This window comes from Daphnia pulicaria, chromosome 1 (genome assembly GCF_021234035.1).
Source record: "Daphnia pulicaria isolate SC F1-1A chromosome 1, SC_F0-13Bv2, whole genome shotgun sequence".
NCBI classification, from domain to species: Eukaryota; Metazoa; Arthropoda; class Branchiopoda; order Diplostraca; family Daphniidae; genus Daphnia; species Daphnia pulicaria.
The window spans coordinates 12,280,747-12,304,633 of NC_060913.1; the positions used below are offsets into that span (position 1 = coordinate 12,280,747).

General features: G+C 38.2%; 5 protein-coding genes across 10 annotated transcripts; 2 read left to right on the top strand and 3 right to left on the bottom strand.

Moving 5' to 3' along the window:
* Positions 1–299: 299 nt before the first annotated feature.
* Positions 300–4,051, bottom strand: LOC124332716 (gamma-tubulin complex component 2-like). Its single transcript, XM_046788907.1, has 14 exons — positions 3,877–4,051; positions 3,630–3,791; positions 3,420–3,559; positions 2,977–3,357; positions 2,680–2,902; positions 2,197–2,618; positions 1,986–2,136; positions 1,597–1,859; positions 1,354–1,528; positions 1,100–1,292; positions 911–1,036; positions 738–845; positions 539–675; positions 300–464 (listed from the first exon to the last, which is right to left on the bottom strand). The coding sequence occupies exons 1-14, from the start codon at positions 3,927–3,929 to the stop codon at positions 380–382; spliced, it is 2,619 nt and encodes an 872-aa protein (XP_046644863.1). The 5' UTR covers positions 3,930–4,051; the 3' UTR covers positions 300–379.
* A 3,355-nt stretch (positions 4,052–7,406) lies between these two features.
* On the top strand, positions 7,407–9,466 carry LOC124335783 (zinc finger protein 771-like). Of its 2 annotated transcripts, none has more exons than XM_046789243.1 (5): positions 7,407–7,590; positions 7,712–8,158; positions 8,243–8,412; positions 8,780–8,945; positions 9,084–9,466. In XM_046789243.1, the coding sequence occupies exons 1-5, from the start codon at positions 7,527–7,529 to the stop codon at positions 9,464–9,466; spliced, it is 1,230 nt and encodes a 409-aa protein (XP_046645199.1). In that variant the 5' UTR covers positions 7,407–7,526. The 2 variants fall into 2 exon arrangements, with proteins under 2 accessions (XP_046645199.1, XP_046645205.1); XM_046789249.1 differs by having other exon boundaries at positions 7,715–8,158.
* Positions 9,467–10,669: 1,203 nt separating this feature from the next.
* LOC124335624 (1-acyl-sn-glycerol-3-phosphate acyltransferase gamma-like) lies at positions 10,670–14,769 on the bottom strand. Of its 5 annotated transcripts, XM_046789148.1 has the most exons (13): positions 14,054–14,245; positions 13,942–13,991; positions 13,546–13,704; positions 13,268–13,450; positions 13,026–13,195; positions 12,849–12,928; positions 12,674–12,755; positions 12,545–12,589; positions 12,339–12,425; positions 12,172–12,230; positions 11,958–12,105; positions 11,565–11,802; positions 10,670–11,506 (listed from the first exon to the last, which is right to left on the bottom strand). In XM_046789148.1, the coding sequence occupies exons 3-13, from the start codon at positions 13,649–13,651 to the stop codon at positions 11,415–11,417; spliced, it is 1,290 nt and encodes a 429-aa protein (XP_046645104.1). In that variant the 5' UTR covers positions 13,652–13,704; positions 13,942–13,991; positions 14,054–14,245; the 3' UTR covers positions 10,670–11,414. The 5 variants fall into 5 exon arrangements, with proteins under 5 accessions (XP_046645104.1, XP_046645107.1, XP_046645108.1 ...); XM_046789151.1 differs by lacking the exons at positions 13,942–13,991; positions 14,054–14,245 and adding an exon at positions 14,669–14,769; XM_046789152.1 differs by having other exon boundaries at positions 13,558–13,704; positions 13,942–14,247.
* A 492-nt stretch (positions 14,770–15,261) lies between these two features.
* On the top strand, positions 15,262–18,867 carry LOC124332652 (unconventional myosin-XVIIIa-like). Its single transcript, XM_046788903.1, has 8 exons — positions 15,262–15,578; positions 15,648–16,152; positions 16,212–16,483; positions 16,547–17,064; positions 17,136–17,239; positions 17,303–17,530; positions 17,595–17,848; positions 17,911–18,867. Exons 1-8 carry the CDS (start codon positions 15,429–15,431, stop codon positions 18,616–18,618), a joined length of 2,739 nt encoding a protein of 912 aa, XP_046644859.1. The 5' UTR covers positions 15,262–15,428; the 3' UTR covers positions 18,619–18,867.
* On the bottom strand, positions 18,736–22,655 carry LOC124336131 (corticotropin-releasing factor-binding protein-like). Its single transcript, XM_046789810.1, has 7 exons — positions 22,332–22,655; positions 20,687–20,768; positions 20,391–20,563; positions 20,011–20,221; positions 19,708–19,922; positions 19,508–19,616; positions 18,736–19,416 (listed from the first exon to the last, which is right to left on the bottom strand). The coding sequence occupies exons 1-7, from the start codon at positions 22,413–22,415 to the stop codon at positions 19,274–19,276; spliced, it is 1,017 nt and encodes a 338-aa protein (XP_046645766.1). The 5' UTR covers positions 22,416–22,655; the 3' UTR covers positions 18,736–19,273.
* Positions 22,656–23,887: the final 1,232 nt, after the last annotated feature.

Sequence of the window (23,887 nt, forward strand, 5' to 3'; positions counted from 1 at the left end):
GCTCATTCAAAAAAATTACACTTTTAGAATAAAACCTAATTGTGCTTTTTTAAAATAAATTGGTTTTAAAATGAATTTTCTGATGCTTGTAATAATGTGCTAATATAACACTTCATCATCTAGATGCAATGCTGTTTCTGATCACATAAAAAATAAATTCATATTAGCTACAGCGTGTGAAAATATTTACAGATTATCAGAGGACAGCAGATAAGTTAGCCTACATCTCTGAAACCATTTAACGGTTAAAAAGCGTTTTTCGTCCTTAAACAGATCTAAATAAATCCATTAACTTGGAATTCCTAATACAAAAGCTCGGTAAACTTTATTGATGCACTCACGGAAACAATTACAAAAAATGGGGCAACATGCGTTCAAATTATCCCGAAATTGTGTCATCTGTTTGATTGGATTTTAAGGTGAACTGAATCACCTTATCCGTATAGTAGTTATTGAAGTCCAACCTATAACAAAAGTTGGAAAATAGTTTAGACTCAATTGTGAAAACAAAAATTATTTTAAATAGTTATATACATACCGATTCAGTAAAGTTAACATATGAGAATCGTAACTTTCATGTCCCATTTCGGCGATTCTGTGTAACAAATTGGCCAAAAGAGTTGTAAATTGCAGTTCCATCCGTGCAACATTTTGATCGAATGTGTCACTGTTCTCCTAATATAATTGTTATCATTTTAAAATATTCTTTATTAGACGGAGTCATATCAGATCAATACTTGAAGGAATACGTCCCCAGGTGAAGTTAGAATAACTTCACTCAAAGAAGTTACATTTGCCAGGCTGCTCAGTCCCATTTCAGCTTCCTTGGCATGGCGATGCATTTTCTATTAAAGAAGGAATAATTCAAGATATTGGTCTCTCATCTACACCAAAAAAATAAATCACTGACGAGGATAAAGTGAGCGAATGTTTCGCAGAGTTTGATCAATTTGGTTGCCGTTTGTAGAAGTGCAGGATCCGTCAACATAGACTCTTTCATGCACACGTTCAGAAGTTCCATGTGAGTTGATATAACCTGTTAATTTGAACTATCTATTTAGAAATTGTCTAATGAACGGAAATAAAAATGTGTGCATACTTGATCGACGTTGTCCACTTTTCGGATTTTCTCAACAAAAATTTGCCATGATGGCTCAAGAACTTCGACCGTGATGTAGTACAATAAATTTTGAATGAAATGGAGCATGCGATGACGCAATGCAAATGCATTGTTGTACCACTGGCTAGTCGGAAACGAATAATTGCGAACAATTTTGTGCGAAATCCAAACTCTAAAAATGCCATTAAATCAGTAGTTTCAACAAAATTAATTGCGCTGAAGGAAATCCTTACCGGCCCAAGAGATTTTCCACATATTTGGTCAAGAAAAGATGTCGGAAAATCATCTGGTAGCACGCCATAACTTTAGTCGTAAACACAAGTGAAACAGGCCATCGAACACGGTACATGAAAGAGAAAGCTTCCAATCCCGTCAACCGTACATGGTCAATTGAGTGGTTTCCATCCGCTAAATATTTTTAAAAAATGTACCTATTTTATTGAAATGTAGGAAGGTATCGAAATATAGCATTATACCGCGATTATCGCGTTCTCCGTGAGTTTCAATCGAAAGAATCTTAACCATCTGAGTAGTCAGATCATAGGAAAGTAATTCAAGTCCCAGATCATCTTTGAAGGGATCAGCGTTGGCGGTCGAAGTGCGAAGTGCCAATTCAAGCAAAGATTCTAATCGGCTGGGCATTACATCATCAACGTTTTTCACCAATTCCGCTCCGCATAGCGAGAGGAAATGCAAGATAAAATCTCCCGCATTCAGGAAAAAGTAATGCTTCACGGACCTGCAAGACATAGTAACCATTAAGGCATTAAATGCATATTCTAATGCGTAAAAAACTAAAACAGTTAAGAGTAATCGGCTAAAATTGTCACATATGCAATTCATTATGAGGTTAAACTGATATTACTTGAGCCGACCTAAAAGGTCGTAATCTTGCATGAGGACGTGCAACAGCGTCTCAGACGCATAACTGTAAGCCTTTTCAATGGCTTCTTTGTAGCCTGATCCGTCAAGTGTATACATCAAGTCATCAATCCTTGGTGGTTTCACCTTCATACCTATCAAAATGATGGCATAAAGATAATTTTATATTGAATAAATTTAAGATTCGGACACACCACATTGCTTGATCACGTTAAGGTATTTTCCGGTACGAAGAATTTGGTCAGTAAGTGGGAGAAGGAATGAGGGTACTCGATCACGTCGTAGAGTGTAACGCTTCTCCCAGTAGTCGTCACTGTAAGCCGTTGGGGAGAGCTTGTCCATGGATACTACTTGATGATCTTCAACCATGAACTCCAAATATGGATCTTCTACTGAACCTTGATAAATCCACTTTTGCAAAATCTCCCAATATGGCTGGGCTGCAGAACGGGTAAGTGAGAGCAAAAGTTTCTGTTGCTTCTCATTTCCCATCGCTTCCATGGTCTGTTGGTGAAGAACGGATAATACTTGGCCGCCTTGAGCTTTAGCTCTCATTAATGACAGCGTGACATGATGCAGTTGATGCAATATCGTGACATTGGGCTGAAGAAGATACCTTGGTAATAATAAGATAATACATTATATTATATATTATCCAATACAATTCAAGGTATTACCAAGCTTTCTGCAAACTCAATTCGTTCTTAAGCAATAAACTTTCCAGTTGACAGACAAAGATTCGATATTCATGAACCAAGTTGCCAATAGCCGCTGCCAAGGCGTCATTTACCATTCCGAAATCGAATCCAGAACGACTTTCGTAGAAACGCTCAATTATAGAATAGGAAGCTAAAATTGGGAAGAATCTTCGAATCATTTCTTTTAGTGAATCGTCGACACCTGTAAAAAAAAAATTACAAAATACAAAATTTATTCTGACAATTTTCGATAAAGTATTGAATAAAAATAATTACTATCATCAATTTCGAATTTTCTTTCGTCGGCGTTGGCAGTTAATGGTAGTGCACGTATGTAATCGCCATCAAACCCACTAAGAGCATAAAGGAGCTCTTCTAAAAGTATTCCTTCTTGATCTCCTACAGGCACATTTCCAAGAGGAGCAACTTGAAGTAGATGAGAATCTGATAGCCCAGCAACAGGAAAGTCCCAAGAAAGAAAGGGTCTAGTGTGAAACCACTTTGGATTCTTTTGTATAATTTCACTAGATGTGACCCTCTTCTCTGTTAGTTCAGTAACTTTATGACCTAATGAACCCTCACTTGCAGTCTGTAACCTGCTCTTCAATTCCTTCAATTTTACACCTCCAACCACAATTGGAGTGGATGTTGATGGGCCTAGGAAAAAACTTCTACTGTAATTAAATTCATGAACAAACACATATAAAAAATTTAAATACCAGATCCTTGATTGCTATCTGTGCTAGTGCAATAGGTTTTGACAGATTCTCTTGGCAAACCAGCCCTGACTGAGCGGGTCATTGTCTTAGACTCTTTCATCTTTGAAAGTATCAGGACAAAAGAATCCAATTCAGCATAACTTGAAGTTTCAATATTAATATGACCATTAGCAGGATTGTAAACTTTGTGATAAATGGTGTAAATCCTACTTTTTGTCCCGTAGTTCTTCATACTTGTTCACTATCTCAGATGGATTTGAGCTCAAGGCTGCTAAAGTTTGCACAGTCTCTCTAGCATTTGTTATTTGGACCTGAGATGGAGAAGTCACCAAGTTTTTCACAAATTTTTCAGGTGCAACCAAGTCAGTGAGCCTGTAGGAAGGATGAATCAAGTATTCCAGTGTAAGATCGGGCAACGGCCAATCCTAGAATATGTGTTTCAAAGTAGTTAACTTACCCTAGCGAATCAATCAATTCGCTAACAGCGTGATGAATTTTGAATTCACTCATGACAACAAGAACAAGTAGTAATCTTCAACGTTACAATTTTGTTTCCTCGTCAAGTCGTCAGTCACAAACATGTCAAACCTATTCCTGTTGTGCTGTTGACATTTCATGAACTAATATTTGGCGGTAATGTCAAATTCAAAAGAAAGCAGACACCTGGCGGATGAAACTGATACAATTATCGCTGCGTTAGCAAGACCGGCAAGGCGTTAGAAGGGCTTTTACTTTAAAATTAGTGATTTTTTATGAAAAAAAAATAGAAAATGATCTATCTCCTGCTGCAGCTGCAACTAGGATGACTCTGATTTCGTTGAGAATAAATTCAAACCTCTGTATTATGGTTTCGCTTCTACTTTTCTTATTGGGCAACAACGATTCTTGGGAGAGAATAGTAAAGGAAATATTTGGGGTAGTGAATGTAGCTACACGAAAAAATAATTAAAAGAACTAGTTCTTTTAAATTGTTGTGAGAAAGAGTATGATGTCGCAAAAAAGTTATTAAGGATTCAGCGGATTCCGGTCGCCGGCGGGAAAAATGATTTTTGTAATTCTATGTATATAGTAAAACTAAAATGAACTAAACACAAGAAAGCTTTGTGCGCATCAGGCCTATATTGAATATATTCTATAGCCAAATGTTTTTTTTAAATTAATTGTTTTGTTTTTAAATGAAATCCATATTCATTTCAAGGATCGAAGTAGATGGAATACCGAATGTACGACTGAAAAGGTACCGTAAGGAATTTTGTTTGTTGCGTGTTCGTTACAAGCTTTTTTCTCTAGTTTCGTTATTACGTGTTGATTCTTTGTTAAACATTAACATTTTAGGTAATTCCTGCTTCCGAAGTCATTAGTCTATTTTATTTTAATAAAAAGAGTGCGCTTATAGGTCTAATATTAATTCCTTTATTTAAAACCCTGTAGGCCTGTATAATTCAAGTAACAAAAAATATGTAAGAAATAAATTGCGCGGCTTTTATGTAACTGGCATAAATGATGCACTATACACTATTATAGTGCGCATACAATACTTCCCCACATTACTATAATGTAGAGCGATGAACGGAAGAAGAGAGGTAAAATGGTATTTGCCTTCAAAACGAAAACGACAATGTAAAGAAAAGTGACAAATGGTTTATTGTTTGACACACTATAGAGACTAGACTCCTCTTGAAATTTATGTGAAAGCATAACATTGGACCAATAGGCTGAAGAGGCACTTTCTACAATGGGGACGGGGCCAATAGCGTCAGGTGTATTATCCCCTATAGAAGAAAAGTCATCAATTTTATCTTTCACCAGCGCATATATACGTTAGTCTTCTGTCATACTCTCTAACCTCAGTTTTGGTTCACTTGTAGCCTATTATTTAGTTGGAGTGGACGAGAAATGCATTTGTATGGTATTACCGTCCGTCCTCTATTAGTAGCTAGGGCTGCTAGTACTTTAATTGTTCTTATTCTTATATCGGAATGGAATTACGTTATTATTTTCGGTTTATTATAGCCTACATAAAGAATTCCCCGACCTCTAACTTTTAACGTACAGTATATGATGTCTAATAAACTTGGCTTGTAAACATTAGACTTAATGTTCATAATATAACTATAGGCTATAATTACTAGTTAGGAGCATAATATTATTAACAAAAAATAATAAAATTGGCTAAAAAAATATATAAAAGAAAAAAGAAATAAAAGAGAAGGAATAAAAAAACAAAAAAATAAAAAGTAAAAACAGCGAATAGTCATTACTCATAGCTCACCAGCAGGGGGGTTTCGATACGTATGTTCCGAGAAAAAAGGTTGAAACGAATCGTCGCATTTTGCTCGAGTCTCCCTTCCTCGCCATTCCGTATCCATTTCCGTATCCATTTCATTCCTGCTTGCAGGTACTGAAAATTTCTAATTTATTTAAAGCAAATTTGAGTTTCTTGTTGAATTTATCAGTCCTGGTCAATTGATGAGAAGCATAAGTCTATATAGGCCTACAGTAGGTATAGTTAAAGAGTGGCTCGTCCACACTGCATGTTTTTTGTAGGCCGGTGCTATGTTTTCACAAAGATTGGTGAATACTAAATAGAACGAGTTCTACAGTCTGTGAAAAATGAATGTAATCGTAATATCTTATCAGGGCATCAAAGATAAGAAAGTAGTTATTGCGAGGATTTTGCGCTAAGAATCTTGGAAAAGATTAGGCCATTGTTTTGATTCCAGATTTCTTGCTTCGGCATATCACGAACCAACAGCAGCCCGTGGATTTGGAATCGAGGCGGCACGCTTTAAAACGTTCCGAAAGACAGCAGCAGCGAGTGCTGCAACGGTTTCTATGTGCCCCGATGTCAGGCTTTTACCATGCACCATTCTTCGTTTCATGCTTTCTTGTTTTCCAGTCTTAATGATGCCGTAGTGATATTGCCCTTTTACCTTCTTCCTCATCGATTCTTTGAGGCCGCTGCTGCTGTGCTGGATCCATGTAGTGATGGCGGCAACCATCAACAGCCGACCTCATCTTTTTTTTTTTTCTTTTGAAAAGCCAACGAATGTAATGATGGCGGCATTTTACCATACAATTATGAACGGATCGAAATCGATTTCCACGTTATATATTTCTTTAGTATTCGTCGGTATTCGTTATACTTCCTGTTTTCATGCTGTTTTCAACCTAGAGCCATCGAAATCAGTTTTCAGTTTTGTCAAAGCTTCTACTAGCGATCAGTAATGGAACGATACCTTAAGTTATTTACGAATGTATATTTTCCATTGTTTCTTTATTAAATATGAAAACTACTATAAAATGATATCTGTATCTATTACAAGTTGAATAAATGGAAGCTAATATATCAGCAAGTGGGAATATAGGATTCGATTGTGTGGCTACAACCGGTAGCGACATGACGTTGCAATAAGAATCCTATTGTTGTTTTAGACAAATTTCGAAATTCCTATCCGGCAGCCTGATATTAGAAAGACCAAGGTAACAATAATCTCTATAATGGGAATCGATTGTGCTGTAAAAGATGTGTATAGTCCGATGTAGCCTGTGTATATATATAGGCTATACACGACGAAGATCCTTTGAATGAAGAAATAAGAAATAGACAGCAGCAACCACATAATAAAAATTGAAGAAGAAGAACGGTCCTCTATTGTGTTGCTTGTTGAACATGTTTTTCGATTGTGTACTGAAAAGAGACAATGCAGCACAGGTGTAGACCAATAAGAATTGGTACATTTGATTAGCTTGGCGGCGATTGGCTGGCACCAGCCAGGTAGGAAATGACATCATCGATTCTACCATCAAGACTTGACCAATACCCGCAGTTGTATTCTCTTTTTCTCTTTCTATGCCAAAATATTGCCGCGATGCATGTTGAGGTCCCGCTTTTGTGTATGTATCTCCGTGGTATTGCTGCTCCTGCGTTGGTTCCACTTTCCAGGTAATTGTGTGGGGGAAGTCTCTTATTTTGAGGCTACATCATTCCCAGTAGTCGGTCAGTTGAGGTCGAGACATCGATACGAAAAGAATATTTTGTAAAATCTTTCATCTCACATCGATTTTATACATACAGCATAAGGACGCGGAACGTGGAGAACTACAATGTTTGGAACCTGCTTCTATCTCCCTCTTTCGTCCACTAATAATCCAGCGATTCCTACAAACGGTAGTAAAACAAAAATTCTATAATAATACATAACCAATAAATTACAGAATTAACGGTTACATTTAGATTTTTATTATTTCATCAAACTGAATCTTTAAAATTATGTTAATTTATTTTACAGTAGATCTTCCTTTAGATTTGAGCTGTAAACCAAAGGGATGTAAACGAAACTCAAACAATCCTTTTTACACATCAGAACTTCCGAAATCAAGCAAAAATAATAGCCAAACAAAAGTAACGAGCACAAGAGAAGCTTTGGCATGCACACCTGTGCTTCCCGCTTCATTGCTTCAGTTGGCTAAGACAAAGGATACTTTGGCTAAACTAGTCAGTGCCGACAATGAAAATGCTGAATTGAGAGTAGTTTCATCAGCTGCGGAAACCGATTCAAATAAAAATTTATTCCTTCAAGAGAAAAAAATGTCACCAGCCGTTTCACTAACTTTACCAGCTACAGAAAATAACCAACCGAAGAGAAGTCGCGACAGAGCTCTTCTGCCTTGTCAAGTTTGCGGCAAATCATTCGACCGACCTTCGCTGTTAAAACGTCACATTCGTACTCACACTGGTGCTGGATTAATACAAAAAACGAAAATGATCATAGTATAACTGCAGCAGGACTAAAATCTAGATTTATTGTTCCTGATTTCAGGTGAAAAACCACATGTATGCGATGTATGCGGAAAAGGATTTTCGACTTCTAGCTCGTTAAATACTCATAGAAGGATCCATAGTGGTGAAAAACCACATCAATGCCCTGTATGTGGTAAACGATTCACGGCTTCTTCGAATCTGTACTACCATCGGATGACTCACGTTAAAGTAAATGTTTTATCTAAACTTTACAATTGATATGATTTTTTAAAAAATATTTTTATTTATATATTATTCTAAAGCCGAACGAGCTTTGTCGGTTGTCGACTTGCTTAGGCCTACTGAATAACTTAATATATGCCTACCTTTGCTTTTTAACTATTTTCCGATATAGCCTAACGTAGGTTATCGTCAGTTATCGTTTTATAGCTATCAGTAGCCCTTTTACTCATCCATCCATTGCAAGGCATTTAAAACAAAACAGAGAAGATCACGAGTCATCAAATCTGAACATGTTAATTCTGTTATTCTAGAAAATTATAACGGAATTAAAATAAACGAGAGTGAAATAATAAATGTCTGTTTCGCTTATCAGGAAAAACCTCACAAGTGCACAATGTGCCAAAAATCATTCCCTACACCAGGTGACTTGAAATCACACATGTACGTACACAACGGCAGTTGGCCCTTTCAATGCAATATATGCAATCGAGGCTTCAGTAAGCAGACAAACTTGAGAAATCATCTTTTTCTCCACACAGGTATAATTTTTAAAAAGTTCATTATCTGAATGGTAGGCCTAATAATTCGCATATAGCTATAGATTAGCCTATAGCGCATTTCGTATGCGTTTCATGGGGTTTTAAATAATACATCGTAAACCTTTCTTTTATGTATAGGAAAAAAGCCTCACAATTGCTCACAATGCGGAAAGTGTTTTGCCTTAGCCTGCAATTTAAGAGCTCACATGCGGACTCATTCTGAAACGGATTCTTGTCACCCCGACACAAACGCTGATCAAATGAGCATCATTTCAGCTGTACAAGAACCGATCGTCCAATCACAGCAGGGCATATCTTTTTCGGAACGAAAGCCGGAAATAGAAAACCGTTTAGGCCTACTCATCCCAACTCCTTGTCTAGCTGATCATATCTTATTCTGGCAAACCATCCAGCAACAGTTGACTACCAAAATATTATTACAGCAACAGCAGCAGGTTCAGACCCAGGATCTACATTTCATAACGTCCCCGTTTTGCCGTTCGAAAAAATTGTCAAAATAATTCCGAATAATTCCAATAAATAAATAATAATGAAATAGTTTTATTACTATATTATTTTTTAAATTACGAAAGTGGTAGCTAGCCCTTTGATGATGATGCAGTGATTGCTGTATGCATGCAGCAAACAATAATAAAACCAGCAAATGCCGTATTTGTTTTTATTCAGACTCAAAAAGTAAGACATTTACATAATGCTGGAGCAGAGTCATCTAAGTGATCTAACTTATGGTTGCGGCAGCCACATGGCGGGGAATTCTCTCAGAGACGGTGACATTTTTACCGGGTCTGTAAGCCACCCCTCCAGCAAACTCTATTCCGCCTCCTCCAGAACCGTCTGCTTGTCGAACAAAGGATTGGGCCTACGTTTGGTGTCAAGCGTAATAAAAACTTTAGTTCTGCTATCGGCCGCAGTGGTGCGCATCGTCGTAAACTGCGCACGACTTTTTGCTCGACTACTACTTTTTCATTAGAATAACATCTATATTAATTGGTTCTCACTAAAGTTTAATTTCAATTAATCAATTATTGTGTCTTTTTTTAGTTTTTTATATATTTAAATTTAAGTTTTCCCATGAGGGTTTCAACAGTGATTTATTATTATGACCATTGATATAAACAAAAAACATGAAAAATTACTTCTTGCAATAAGTTTGTGGTTTTAAATTATCCAGGACTTGACTCATGAGAATTTTGGTGGAAGCCAAAACGCAAAACAGACGTCAAATAGACTAATAGCGATTGACGGTTGACACAGAATCGGCGTTTACCAGAAAACTAGTAAATCCAGCAAATTTTCTTGTTTTTAATGATTTAAATTTGTTGGTTCGTGTTTGTGAAATTTTATTTAATCTCTTCGACTTACATTTATTTTTATTTGCATAGGCTGAAAGCTTAAATGTGTTTTTTTAAGTCTCGCAACATACCAAAGTTCGTGTTGATTACTCAGCTTTTAACTCTACGCTAATTTACGCTCGTACGCTAATTTAAATAAAATTATACAAGATTTCTAGACTAAAAGAAAACCCCTTGTATATTAACCTAATGGGAATAAAGTAGGCTACATTATAGAGAAAATATTATGGAAACACTTGCTAATTTGATTTTTTTTAAATCAACAACATAATTTCGGGCTGTATGCGCTGAAAAGGACTAGATCACGTCGATCGGTCGATTAGCCCAGAAGATTACAAGTTTTCTTTGACATGAGAAAAGTACCAGTCATTAAAAATTGGACTAAATGGGAAGTATAAATGACGAGACGAAATAATGCTTAAAGTTTAACACTTTGACTGGAAAATTTACAATGGGCTTATTGACGGCACTATTTGACGGCAAGCACACAGTTACTTTTCAAACGTATACTACAACCATACTGTGACATAATTCATTATTGCAATCATTCCTGAATTAAATATTTAAAATTTGTACCAAAATACAAAGAAAATGTGTATCTTTCGCTTTAATTATACCCATTTCTGAATGGATAACCCTGCACTGGGAAATTCAAGAATAATAAAATGATAAAATATAAAATCTAAGTTTCGGGCAAATCATTTCTGATTCAGACTTCTGTGTCTTCCTATCGCTGCTATTCCCTACAGGGAATTTGCAGTTGTATAATAATTAATTTCACGTTTCCCGTTTTGTGTCCAGTGCTGTCCACATATTTCCTACACTAGTTATTACCATAAAAATATTAACCGTACAAGACAATTTTGAAAATACACAAATGATACCCGAAACTGGCTAAAATGAAACACTTGCTGGTTTTCTTCACCTAACTTGAAAAATAGTAATACTATTGTAAAAAGAAACGTTTTGGTTTTGCATCTCCAAAAATCACTAAAAGTAGCAACATCATCTCGACATCATGAGGTACTATAACCACACGGTACAGTTCTAAACGTCTTCCATCTTCCATTGAGAATAGTAATGGAAGTCTGTCAAGCTAATATGTCTTCTTTTCAGCGTCGGAGCGTCCGTATGATGAACCCTTGCTGACTCGAGTTAGAGCCACCAATTTATACAGTGCATACATCACTAAGAAATTTAAAAAAATGGTAAAGCTGGTTAAAAAAAAATAGAGGAAATGTAATACCTGCAAGAACTAACGAGACGGCAATCAGTACGTTGATAAATCCGGAGCAGAATAGGGCATACAGAGCATAGAGCACTGGAGGCAGTGTGAAGTATGACGTAGTCAACATAATGATAACAGACCACAATCGTCTTGGACGGTAATGACTTCGTATGGGCCCACGAAAGTGATGATGCTCTCCAATTAAGTCCGACGAAGGAAATGACCCCTCTCTCTTGTAGACATCCAACATATGATCCTATGGAAACAAAATGAGTGAACAAGAAACAATAAACCATGTTGCGTATTCTTTACTTTTTTTACAGTTCAAATGAAGCATTGCATTAAACTATACTCAACATTTATTTCCCTTTTAACGCCACGAAAAATGTTTATGGAGGATTAAAACTTTACCTTATGGCGATAATTGTTATAAAGCCATTTGGAAGCTTCATCTGGGTTTTCAGGTATAGTTTCTAAAGGAATCCTTTCAAGTAGCATTTCACCTATTACTCGGCGGCCAAGCAACATGTTTTTTAGAGTAGGTGTAGAGCCTTCCTTGCTGAAAATGAATGTTAAGGTAATTAAATTCTACACATTTTACAACCCGAAAAAACTAATATTTTACCAATTAAATGCAAGAGTAGCACAGTATATGGCAGGAAAACGCCCTCTCAAATTTTGGACCTGAATTTTAGCCATTTTAAAACAGTTTGCGGTAGTGAATACATATGTGAATACATAGTCAATACGGCAAAAAAAAATATAGGCATTAAATGTTTCTAGCATTTCTACCGTCAACAGGAATCCCTTGGTTCTTGGTAGGAGCAGATGTTGCAATGGTTGAAGACCAGATTTGTGAGCAAACTCAACAGAAGCAGCCTAACATGAAAAGTTGAAAAAATACTTTAGGATGAATGTGTTCAAATATTAATTGAAATAAACATAATTTAAAAATATATTTGTGATTAAAAAAAAAATAGTTTTTTTTTAGTTATTACGTGTTTGGCAGGAGTAAATCTTGTTCCTTCCGCAAAAAGTAGAAGCTGGTAAATGTTTTAAAAAGCATGCATGATAAGGAAAAAAATTCTTATAAATATGATCGATCAGTGAATCCATTCATTTTTTACCCAGACGGGATCGGCATATTCTCCTAGATTTTTTACTTGCTTCCCCATGATCAACTTGTCTTTTTCCCAGTTGCGCTCAAGGCTACATCGGTCACAGCGCCGGATAAAGTTAAAAGCAAAGATTGATTACACAAGTTGTAAAATTGGTATTAGTTTCAGGAGAAATAGAAATTACAAGACTGCTTCACCAAACTGCCATGCCCAGCCAATGATAGGTATCCATTTAATAGATTTTTTAATAAAAACTTTGGAGCTCTTAAAAATCCAGAACCAATTTGTGTGAGGATATTAGAATAGAAGATATGAAATGTTAGATGAAGATAATCGTACACTGAAGACTAACGTAACTCACCGCCAGTAACCTAGACTGTTCACAAACCAGCCATCCCATGAGCCAATCAACCTCAAAGGAATGATTCATAATTACAATTGCATGCTCTTTTCCCATTTTAGCCCAAGTTTCATCATCTGTTAAAATTGCACATGTGGAAGATGACCACCACTCACCAATAAAAACAATTTCTGCAAAACACCCCATAAGATGCAAACTTTACACATCAACCAAAAGCAAACATCTAAATATATAACACTTACGAGTCCACAAAATGTAGAGCAGATAATAGTTTACTTTTTGGTATAACCATCGACTCCCTGGTCTTACACAAACCCACAGCAAAAGCTGTATCAAGTTGATTACCAACCCTGAGATGAAAAGGTTGATGAATAGTACCACAACTGGCAAGAACATTAGCTTTTGAATGGCCAACATTTTGTTCCCTGTTTAAAAACAGAAAAATTTATAGCATTTAATTTATATTATTTCCTCTTTCAATATCATAAAAAAGCTTCAAAATTCAATTAATTTTAGTTACTTTCTTGTGTACTTTTGCTTGCTGTTACCAAACAATGTTTCCGATTCAAACACTTTTCTTTCGTATTTGTTTGTGTTGTTTTCTGGGCTTTCTCAGATGATTGCATATAATTGACTAGTGCAATTTTTTTGAAACTGCTAAAAACTATGCATCCTGTACCTAATTTATTTGACAAACGGTTGAATTAATACATTTTAATATTGCTATACTTTACTGATGATCAAATTTGGTTTACAAATAAAGAGCTTGTAAAGTATCTATTGCAACAAATACATTAGAATGAACTAAGACTCACTGTATATGGTATTCTTCTACTACATTTAAGAATATTCTTGAGGAACTATAATTTAATTTGAATTTTATAAGCCAAATTGAACAAAAACAGGATTTATTTACCTATTGGTTAGCACTAATGTGAATTCCATCATGTTTTTACCTCAGCATACCTTTACCATTATTGAATTATATATTATGCAGTTTATTGATTTTATTTCTACTCGTAACTCACATTACAAAAGTACGTGGCTTCACGGTTGTTTTGAAAACCCCAACAAACCAGGACCAGGCAGCAGACTAGCAGACACTTTGCCCTTATCTCTCTGCTTTTGTGCTGGTCTATGCCCTTTGCTCTATCTCCATGGCGTTCTGTCTGTGCTCTGTGCCTGTGATACAACACCAACGACGAAATAATCCGGACTGGCGCGACCATAGCGCGACTGGTGGCCAGTGGCCTAATTCTGATTTCCGCATTCGATATTGGAATTGGAAGTTGGAACGATAATATTTGAATACCTAATCAATCGATAACTCGAAAGTTTACTTTATGTTGTTGGTTTTTTATTTTGTCGATCTGTTGACAGTAAAAGAACAAAAAACAATATGCAACTAAATTTTACTACTACTTAATACTTGCACTTCAAGATAAACAGGACAGGTCTCATTTTATTAACCAATTTTATTTAAGCCAAAGGGCAAAGATAGTTTTAAGGATTTTATCGCTATGAGTTAATTCTAGGCCTACTAAGATATGCGCCGTCGATTGACTTTAAAAAATGTGTGACAGACTGCCATTTGGTCTAGTAAAAAAGCGTAAAAGGTGATATCTAAAAGTAAAAAGGCTTACAGCTTTGTTGAGAAGGAATAAAAACGGTAACGATGGTTGCTGCTGCAAACTGCTAACTGCTGCAAATAAGTTCTGGATCGGTTCTGGGCTTTCTTTCTTTTAGAATGATGGGTAAATACGTCAGATTTTGCACCTACACGACCTACGCAGTATGTGACGTACCTTTTTCTTAATTTTATTACCTACTCAGACATTTACGTAACTGTCAGTCAAAGAATGAATACCTTAAAGTGATAGCGTCATCTTCTTCCTAAGGTTTCTAATAGGAAATGATAATGAAATTAATTTATCGAAAATAATTGTTCTATGCACTCTCTCGTTCGAAATTGTTAGCTAAACATATATGGCTAGTTCTCGTTTACTACCCAGAGCTCTTCAATCTTTTCAATCAAGCTTTATTTATTAATTATTTATTAATTTTGTTTATCGAAGTTGCTTTCTGTGTTCATTGTTCAACAAAAATCGTGATTGGTATTCGAATAAAAATTGTTTTTTTTTGTTTTGTTTTGTTTTTTTCGTGGCTACTAAGGATTACACGTTGCGTCACGCCAATGTCAATTTAAATTTTTTTTAAAGCCGCGCCATTTCAAAATTTTAGTTTGTTTCCATTATCCACTCGGCAACGTTGTGATTCTGTGTGTTCATTCAATTACAATTTAACCGATCGCGTTCAACTTCTGTCAAATTTAACATTCTGATATTTCATTCGAGATTGATCACTTGTCTTTAATAAATACTATAGCCAAGCTCTACTGCACCTATGGAAACTAACGGACTAAGTGTGTATAACGTGGGAGCAAGTTTAGACTTGGATGCGTTAACTCAAGGTGGAACACAAAGTAGTAATCACGGCGAGGATGACAGTGACGACGATGGAGACGAAGAAGAAATTCAGCAACGAAATGCAGAGGTTGTTTCTATCAATCAAAGTTCAATCAATTTCAAATGAAAAACAAATATTTCCTTTTTTTGTAACTAGTTACGAGATCTCCTTACAAATGCTTTTGATGACTTGATTGAAGAGGATGAAAGTGATTTAGAGACAACAAAGAATCAACATTTTCCCAAGCATCAGTCAGACAAAAGTCAAGAGTTTCCTTCAGATTCTTCAAAACACAATTTCTCCAAAGACCAAGAATATGCAGGAAACTCTTTGTACAGCCCGTTACATCATGAAGGGAATGGGGACCTATCTGAAACACAGTATCATGGTGTTGATAATCCCAGCAATACTTCTTCTTTCAATGCCTGGTCGCAGAATAGCCATAAAAAAAATTATGTGAGATTCAGTCCCTTGGAGGAAAACAAAACCAACACTTACAACAGACCTCGGTGGAGTCATGAGGAAGACGTGGAAAAACACTACCTCTCATCTGGTCTCAACTCGCAAGCAGAACTGGAGATATTGTACGCTGCCAGAGGAACTGAAATCAGCCAACTCACTGCCGAACTCCATCAGCTGCATCATCAAGTTGCTCTTTTGGGTATTTTTTATTATTGATTTTTCTTTCAATCAGCCACTCATTGTGTTCTTCTTTTGTAGAAGGAGAAAAAACTGGAATGAAAATCACGTTAGAGACGAGTGATAGCATCCTTAAGAAAACTAACGAAGAAAATGTGTGTCTCAAGGAGAAGGTCGAAGTTTTGAACCAACGAATCCACGAAGTGACAGAAACAAACAATAGTCTTGTGTCTAAACTTCAGGCAGCTGAAAATAATACGATAAGTTTAGAGCGTCAGCTACTTGATCTCAACCTACTTCAGGCCAACCATCGTGATGCTAATAGACAAGACATTTTGCTAAGCGGAGTCAAGGTGAGCATCCAAATGCCTTCAATTATTCAGTGAAATGTTCTGACATTTTATTTTTACTCCCAGGCAAGATACGAAAACGATTTGCGAACTCTGAGAGACGAACTGAACCGTCTCCGGTCGGAACTTGATTGCAAGAATGAAAATGTTTCAACTCTTGAGCGAAAGCTTCGCGACGTTACAGAGATGCACGAACGTACTCTGACTGAAAGAGCGGCCAACCTGCTGGAGTTCAATCGTGCTCTTGATCAACAACGAATGCTGCGTGAGCAGCGCGACACACTCACTAGTGCTACTTTGTTGGATCAGTTGTCGAAAGCCCAGGAGGAGATTGAGCGTCTGAAAAAGGAGCGCATTTCCCAAACCCTATCCGATTCCATGACCCAGTTGCGATTAGGATCTGCCAGAGACCATCGGGATGTCAAGCAATCGGAGCGAATCATCAGTAGTCTTGAACAGCGCTTGCAGACCTCGGAGAAAACTATAACGCAGTTGGAAGAAAAAATCTACCAATTGCAGAAAGATAAGGAGATTCTCAGCAAAGATCTCAGCGCAATGCACAAAGCACCACCAATCCAATCTAAGTGAGTTCTCGTTTTCCTTGATCGCAAATTTTGTTGACATGTAAAAATGTAAATTTTCTTCCTCCCCTTAGTGACAGCAAGCTTAGAACTGAGCTTGACAACGTGAAAGAGCTTTACCTGGCAGTTTGTCGCGAGAAAGATTCATTAGAGGATCACATGCAACAGCTGATTTCTAGTATTCAAATGTTTCGTTCATAGGTTTGACGATCCCGTTTTAATTATTCCCTTCATTGCATAGGTCGTAGAGAATTGGAAGAAGAAAAGAACCAGTTACTCAGAGAACTGGAAGACATCAACAAAAATCTGGATGAAAATCTCAATAAGCACAAAGCTATGGTTGAGGCCAATTGGGATGCCAAATTACAGACCGCCATTCAGGAGCAATTGGCCCGCGCTCGACTTGAATGGTTGAGAGAGAAAACTTCGGGACAGGTTGACGACCTGGTACACGTGGAGAAGAGCCTAGGTAAGACCCTATATTCTTCCAAGCATTGGTCGATAACTTAATCTGTCAATGCTATTTCTTACAGGTGAGCTGCAGTGTTTGCGCGAATCGATGGATGCTTTGCGCCACGAGCGAGACGTTTTACAGAACGAGGTTATGAAGCGCCAGCAGCAACTCAAACTGGAGAGACATTTGCTTCGCGAGAAGTTTGAAGTCGAGAAGAAAATGCTGATCAAATCGTGGCAGGAAAAAGTGACGGCTGCAACCCTAACGGCTGCAGATAAATCAGAGACCCAACAATCTGAACGGACGCTGATCACAGCCACCGCAGATGCCATGGTATACATCTTTAGTTTTGTAATCAAAAGAAAATTATTCTGAAACATCAATCTGTTTGATAGGCAAGGCTAAGGCAGCAGTGTGAAGAAGAGAAGCTTTCCATCATCGCTGAATACGAGAAACAGATTCTGGAATTGCAGTCCAACTCGTCGACGCCTCTAACGTCGCAAATGGCATTGAGCACTCGATCGGCCCAGGCGGCCCTGGATTGGAAATTGGACTTGTCCAAGATCAAAATGTGCATTAAAAACAACCAACAGCGAAACGCCGCCGATCTGCTTCCCAGTCTGGACAGTGCCATCCAGAAGATGGAAACATTGTGGCTCCACGATCAGAAAATGATTCAGGATCAGGCCGACAAGTACAAACATCTCAAGCGGCGGGTCCGCGACTACCAGAAATACGTCAACGATAAAATGGCCAAGCACAAAGCCGAGCGACAGCGTAGCGAAGATTATTGTCGGCTAGTGATCTCGGATTTGCTGGGCAGAGTCAATTCGGAGCTCCAGTTGCTGGATCAAGATCGAGCCAACGTCAATCGGGTCGCCACTGTAACCGCCAAAGCCCAACAACTTTCCGTTGTTGCGAGGACTGCGACTGCGTCGTCCAGGGCACCAATCGCCTCCACTCCAGTCAGTACCCAAGGCGGTGGTTTACACGGACTACGTCACGTGCCAGGATCGACTTTCGCACAAGGGATCGACGAGTTACAGCAGCAAGTCAACCTTTATGTTCGAGGATTGACCAATTTCAACAGTGCTAACAAATAATTTACTATCCCAATCGTATATACTACACTTTCATGCATGTTCTTCCCATCGTGATCCTGACGACTGTACATTGTTGATAGCGAAAGAGAGAGAAAAGTCTTATCCACAGTTCAGAAGTAATACATTGATGATCTTGTAATAATCGTAATAATAGTAAATAATCCCGCATACATAATTTGTTTTGTCTTTTTTGAGAGAGTTGTGGTGGTGTTTTCGTCCTGGCCTCTTTTGCCGGGGGGGAGAAAATTTTTCAGGGAATGAATTAAGGAGGTGGAGATCATGACGGGGTGCATCGCCAATACATACACGGTAAATAAATGAATCAAGTTAACCAGGATCTCATTTTCTCGACTTTTTGTGAAAGAAGTTGTGTGTCCTGTCGTCACTCATTGTGTGTCCGTATTGTAGTTTTATAGTGTCCGTCTGCTGAATTGGCTATATAGGAGAGTAGTAAACTTTCTAACAATGTCAAATGATTGTTCAACGACTAGACTAAAAAATCGATAGGATTTCGGTGTGGGGGCAGGGTGAAATGGAATAGAATAATCTTTACAACAGTTTATGTTGTTTTTCTTTCGTGAAATGCTCGATAAAGGAGAGTTAAAAACGTAAATTAAGTTTAGATTTTGGTATAGTATTTGAATTTTGCGTGTCTTTAAGCTGGGCACATGACGTTGGCCAATGAAAGGTCCTCGTCTTCGGCCGGGCGTATGGAAACTTGCGCCCAGTTGCGATGACGGCCGCTTGAGACCAATCGCACGGTTGTGATGCCACAAGCAATCGTTTCTTCAGTCGTTTCTAGTAGATTTTAAAAATACAAAAAAGTTTAAAATATGTTAATTTTTCAATCAACGTTATTTCCGCTCAGTGGTAATTTAAATGAAATTACTTGGCTCACGAGCTGCACCGCAGACGGAATCCGAAACTAACATGTTGGCCGTATCCAGCCCGGAAGATCCGCCAATTTGCAGGAAATCGGACATGTCTTTTTCTTCGCACTGGTTTTTTAAAATTTTTTTTAAAAAAAGAGCGGGAAATTTGAAAATTTTAAACAAAATTCAATTTTCTTTCTATTGAGAAAACGTTTACGTTATGGACGATTTCACCCGGAGGCGAGCGGTGCGTGATCAAATGATGGCGTGACGATGGCCCTCGACTCAATCGCCTTTGCTCGGTGAAACCGACGTCGAGCGAAACGAGGGAAATGCTGGCCGGGAATAGGGTGGTGACACTGCAATTGAGTCGGCGGCCGTGATTGCTCAGGGTGTAAACATACGACGTTCCCTCCACCAGGATATTGCACGCTAAAACACATCAACAACAACAAAACACGCCAACAATTATTTTCGCCATATCATTTGAAAATGGCGGGCAAAAAAGAAATGATATTACGTTGGGGATTCTTGACGTAATTGACGCGAAGCGAAAAGCCTTGACCCAAACGCGGGACTCTGTATTGGACGAGAGCTGCATTCTGAGAGGAGAGATATCGACTCATCACCTGGTGGCTGCCGCATTCCGATTTGACTCGCTGCTCCAGCGGCAAATGGTGGTCTTCCGGCGACGGGAAGAATTCACCATTGAGCTCCCAACCGTCAACCACCTGTTTTCAACGAACATTAATAATGAATTCTGTGGCCGTAAACTTCAACCCGAGTTTTAGGTGTGCGACTTATATATTTTTAATTACATGAGTATAGCCTACTAAGTTAAATATTCCAACTGGAATGGTGAAACTGCGAGCTCTTGTTGCAAAAGGGCAAATAACTTACCGAGATAAGTCCACCGTTTTCGCAGGAAACGTCGACGTGAATCAGCTCGATTTCAATGAGTCGCTCGGGATCGGTGATGAGGTAGAGACCGCACGTTGTACCTGGTTCCACTTCATCCTTGGGGCTGGCTTTGTAATAGAAATGGCCATCCTTTGACGTCACCGTCATGCAGTCTATTCATCATCATTATATACAAATGAAAGATGAGCGCGTTTTTCGTTATATTCACGCATTATACCCGGAATTATAATAAATGAGATGCGGTCGAACATATGATGCGGTCGTCATATATTTACCTTCAATGATGTTGTACGCATCCCGTCGTTGACGGGTCTGAAGAATCGGGTCTACGGCAACAGGCGAAGGCGCATTTTTACCCTTGTATATATCGAATGACAGATTATTTATACTGTGGGCCGAGCTCATATGTATATCTTGAATTCTTGATGCAAAGCGAAGTCTATATTGTTATTTATATTCAAAGGTTTTATATATCCACTCTATCTTGTGCTTATAGATATTATATTATGGACGGCAGCAGCAGCTTGGGATCTCTAATGGCATTCGGAGGGCTCTTATCTCTTCCACATATACGCTCAATACTCTGTTGCTCCATAAACAGAGAAGATTATGATATAGGTTTAGAAAAAATGATAAATATAATAGAATACTTGTGGGGATTCTTTTCGTCGCCCCGCATCTTATATCTCCATTTCTCAGGACGACCACTAAGCAGCAAAAAGGCGTTTCCGAATACAAGAGGAAATCCTTTATTGATCGTGATTCGTGAAAATTGAAGTCTACATGGACGAAAGTCTGAATAGATGATCTCTTTTTATATGTAGGCTATAGTGCGGTGGTGGTTGTCAAGTTATTGACAAGATGGTCTACTTCTGAAGCGATAAGTGAAATATATAGGCTCAGTGCCTATAGATACTGAAACCCCATGTAGGCTGTTCCATTTTATTGGGGTCACTTTCTTCTCCGTCGTATAGATATTATAAGAATTCTTGGAATATAACTCAACGACACCATTACAGTATAAGTTGCTGGCCAGGATCAAATGCATCGAAATGAATAGGCAACAACAATAAGAAATATATATCTACAATAGGCCTACTAAAATAAATTCGGAATCTGCGGAACGGAACGTCTGGGTACGGACTAGAAATCTTTTGCTGTGCACAAAAAGAACGTATATGAACCCCAAGAAACGAAACAGAAAGAACATTTCTATGTCAATATGTGTGGTTCTATATTGACAAGGGCAAATGTAATCCTCTTATTGCGCTCAAGATGCTCAATGATTGCGTTCTTTGATGCGCGCTCGGCCGTCTGCTGCTGCTGCTCAATAAGTGGATAAATATCTTTTGAATATAATGCAACCGGCGGTCATTGAAAAATAAAAAAGATCGTGACAAGAAGAAAACGTGCGCCTTCCGACACATGTATCTTCAATCGCCCGTGGCAACGTGAGACGCACCCCATAGTACACGGGCTGGAAAATCCCGAAGGTTTTACCACGGATGATTGACTTGACTGCACGGACGCATTGAGCGCGATTGTCAAATATAGAACTGCTGTGTATACAGGACGTGAAATGTGTTTACTTCTCAGCACAATTGATGAAGCCCTATTCACTCTTGCTAACGATGTTGTTTGTTGTATTTCTTTAGAGGAAAAGCGGAACGCCTACAGCAACTTTAAAGTTGTTTTTTTTTTTTTTTCAATTCTCAGGTATTTGATTACTGTTTAAAATCTCCGGGGGGAAATGACAGTCTTCGTTATCACAACCATTTTTGCTTAAATCGAAATTTTGAACAACATAGCAACCAAAACGAATAACATATAATATAACGAACCTTCGTTAATTTCTGGGCTCCATGACAACCCAAAAGTAACTGAATACAGCACCCCCAATCAAGAGATAATTGAACTCACCTGCTCGTGAGGTAGAAGAGAAGCAGCCAAACAGCTCGAGCAATAACAGCCAATCACAGCTACTAACAGGGTCCAGTTCAGCATAATTTTGGCGACGAAAAAGTGTCTCTCTTGTGATATACTGTTTCAATTCAAAATTGGGTCGTCGATTCCGTCAAAATTCGAGTCGGAAATTGTCTCTGCTGTTGCCAACAAATGGTCGATAGAATTTGAAATTCTCTGCTGACTATTAGTAGATAAAAGCCTGATATATACTGATGTAATAGCGCTGGAATCGGATCTCTAGAGTGCGATGCGGGCCGTATACGACTGCGAAGATTCCACTTCGAGAATGGGATCTTTTATAGTCGAGTCCCAGAAGGGCGGAGGCGGCCTGATGCGCTCCCAGTCAGCACCTCCCTCCTTTTCAGCATCATGCGGCCCGCGCCATCCCTATTCGGTCCGTCCGTCCGTACGTACGTACGTAGGCTATAGGACTCTTTTTCTTTCTTTTTTCTCAGCTTTATTTTGATTTATTTCTTTCGCTCTCCAACAATAGCAAACAATCCAATAGGCTCCATCAGCTCTCGCTCTCTATTATCCTATACTCTCGTGGACTGAAACCCTTTTTGAATTTATTTCTTTTTATCGCCTTATAGAGAGAGAGTTTCAAATAAAGCCTTTCGCGGCGGCGGATGTATAGAGATGCGCCTGCTCCTGCTTGTACATCACTTTCTTTTTAGCACCCGCGCCGCGTTTGTCCCGGAAATTTATCTAATTGCATCAACTCGCTCGCATCGACGTCCAGTCACCGGAAATTTGCCGAAATCCGCGGGAGGTGAGATTCATCATAACATAACACTCTCAATAATATATAGTACGTATATAGCACACTTAAATCAAATTTGATTAACCCCTCTCTGTGCCCTATTTCTTTTCGCCAATGTTTATCACGCTGACAAACCGTGACGCCATTACACCCACCGGCGCGGGATAAAATAAAACAAGGACATAATATACTTATCATATATATCAATTGATCGTTATCCAATATATATCACAAAGTGCAGGTTGCAGCATCTGATGCTGTGCTGGACCCGTGCTGCGAGCTGTCTAATAGATCAATGGAGCATATGCCCAGAGCAGGTCATATGTGTAATAAAAGAGCCAGCATCTCGTTTGTTTTTAGCGAAATTCAATATAAGCACGCGTCCGATATATGCTGTCGCTTGCAGCTAATCATTCTTCCAGCAGCGCAGGTCATTTAAGCGCTCCTCTATTACTTTGTATCAAAAAGCCTACACAGATGTAGAACAGTGTGCGCGATTTTCATTTTTTTAATTTTGGGTACGACACGTCATATATCTACGCTAATTAATGAATGCTACACACAGCACACAGCGAGGTGCCTTGTATATAGACACAAATAATTCATCACTGACGCCTAATACAACAAAAAACAACAGCCAATCTCAAATGTGTATAAGAAAAAGAAGAACCCCATTTTCATTGAAAAAGAAATTAAATGATCCTTTTTTTCCTCTTTCATATTAACAAAATCTGACCGGCTATAATAC

Excerpts from the sequence above, each read along its gene's own strand:
- LOC124332716 (XM_046788907.1), bottom strand. The coding sequence starts at position 3,929 with ATGAGTGAATTCAAAATTCATCACGCTGTTAGCGAATTGATTGATTCG. Across the intron at positions 3,792-3,876 it reads GAATTGATTGATTCGCTAGG|GCTCACTGACTTGGTTGCAC; the intron begins GTAAGTTAACTA and ends TCCTTCCTACAG. Across the intron at positions 2,903-2,976 it reads AAAATTCGAAATTGATGATA|GTGTCGACGATTCACTAAAA; the intron begins GTAATTATTTTT and ends TTTTTTTTACAG.
- LOC124335783 (XM_046789243.1), top strand. The coding sequence starts at position 7,527 with ATGTTTGGAACCTGCTTCTATCTCCCTCTTTCGTCCACTAATAATCCA. Across the intron at positions 7,591-7,711 it reads TCCAGCGATTCCTACAAACG|TAGATCTTCCTTTAGATTTG; the intron begins GTAGTAAAACAA and ends TTTATTTTACAG. Across the intron at positions 8,946-9,083 it reads TCATCTTTTTCTCCACACAG|GAAAAAAGCCTCACAATTGC; the intron begins GTATAATTTTTA and ends TTTTATGTATAG.
- LOC124335624 (XM_046789151.1), bottom strand. The coding sequence starts at position 13,651 with ATGCAATCATCTGAGAAAGCCCAGAAAACAACACAAACAAATACGAAA. Across the intron at positions 12,929-13,025 it reads AACAGTCTAGGTTACTGGCG|AGCTCCAAAGTTTTTATTAA; the intron begins GTGAGTTACGTT and ends TGGATTTTTAAG. Across the intron at positions 12,426-12,544 it reads GATTTACTCCTGCCAAACAC|GCTGCTTCTGTTGAGTTTGC; the intron begins GTAATAACTAAA and ends TTTTCATGTTAG.
- LOC124332652 (XM_046788903.1), top strand. The coding sequence starts at position 15,429 with ATGGAAACTAACGGACTAAGTGTGTATAACGTGGGAGCAAGTTTAGAC. Across the intron at positions 17,065-17,135 it reads GCACCACCAATCCAATCTAA|TGACAGCAAGCTTAGAACTG; the intron begins GTGAGTTCTCGT and ends TCCTCCCCTTAG. Across the intron at positions 17,849-17,910 it reads CAGCCACCGCAGATGCCATG|GCAAGGCTAAGGCAGCAGTG; the intron begins GTATACATCTTT and ends TCTGTTTGATAG.
- LOC124336131 (XM_046789810.1), bottom strand. The coding sequence starts at position 22,415 with ATGCTGAACTGGACCCTGTTAGTAGCTGTGATTGGCTGTTATTGCTCG. Across the intron at positions 19,923-20,010 it reads TTACGTCAAGAATCCCCAAC|CGTGCAATATCCTGGTGGAG; the intron begins GTAATATCATTT and ends GATGTGTTTTAG. Across the intron at positions 19,617-19,707 it reads CGGGTGAAATCGTCCATAAC|TGCGAAGAAAAAGACATGTC; the intron begins GTAAACGTTTTC and ends TTAAAAAACCAG.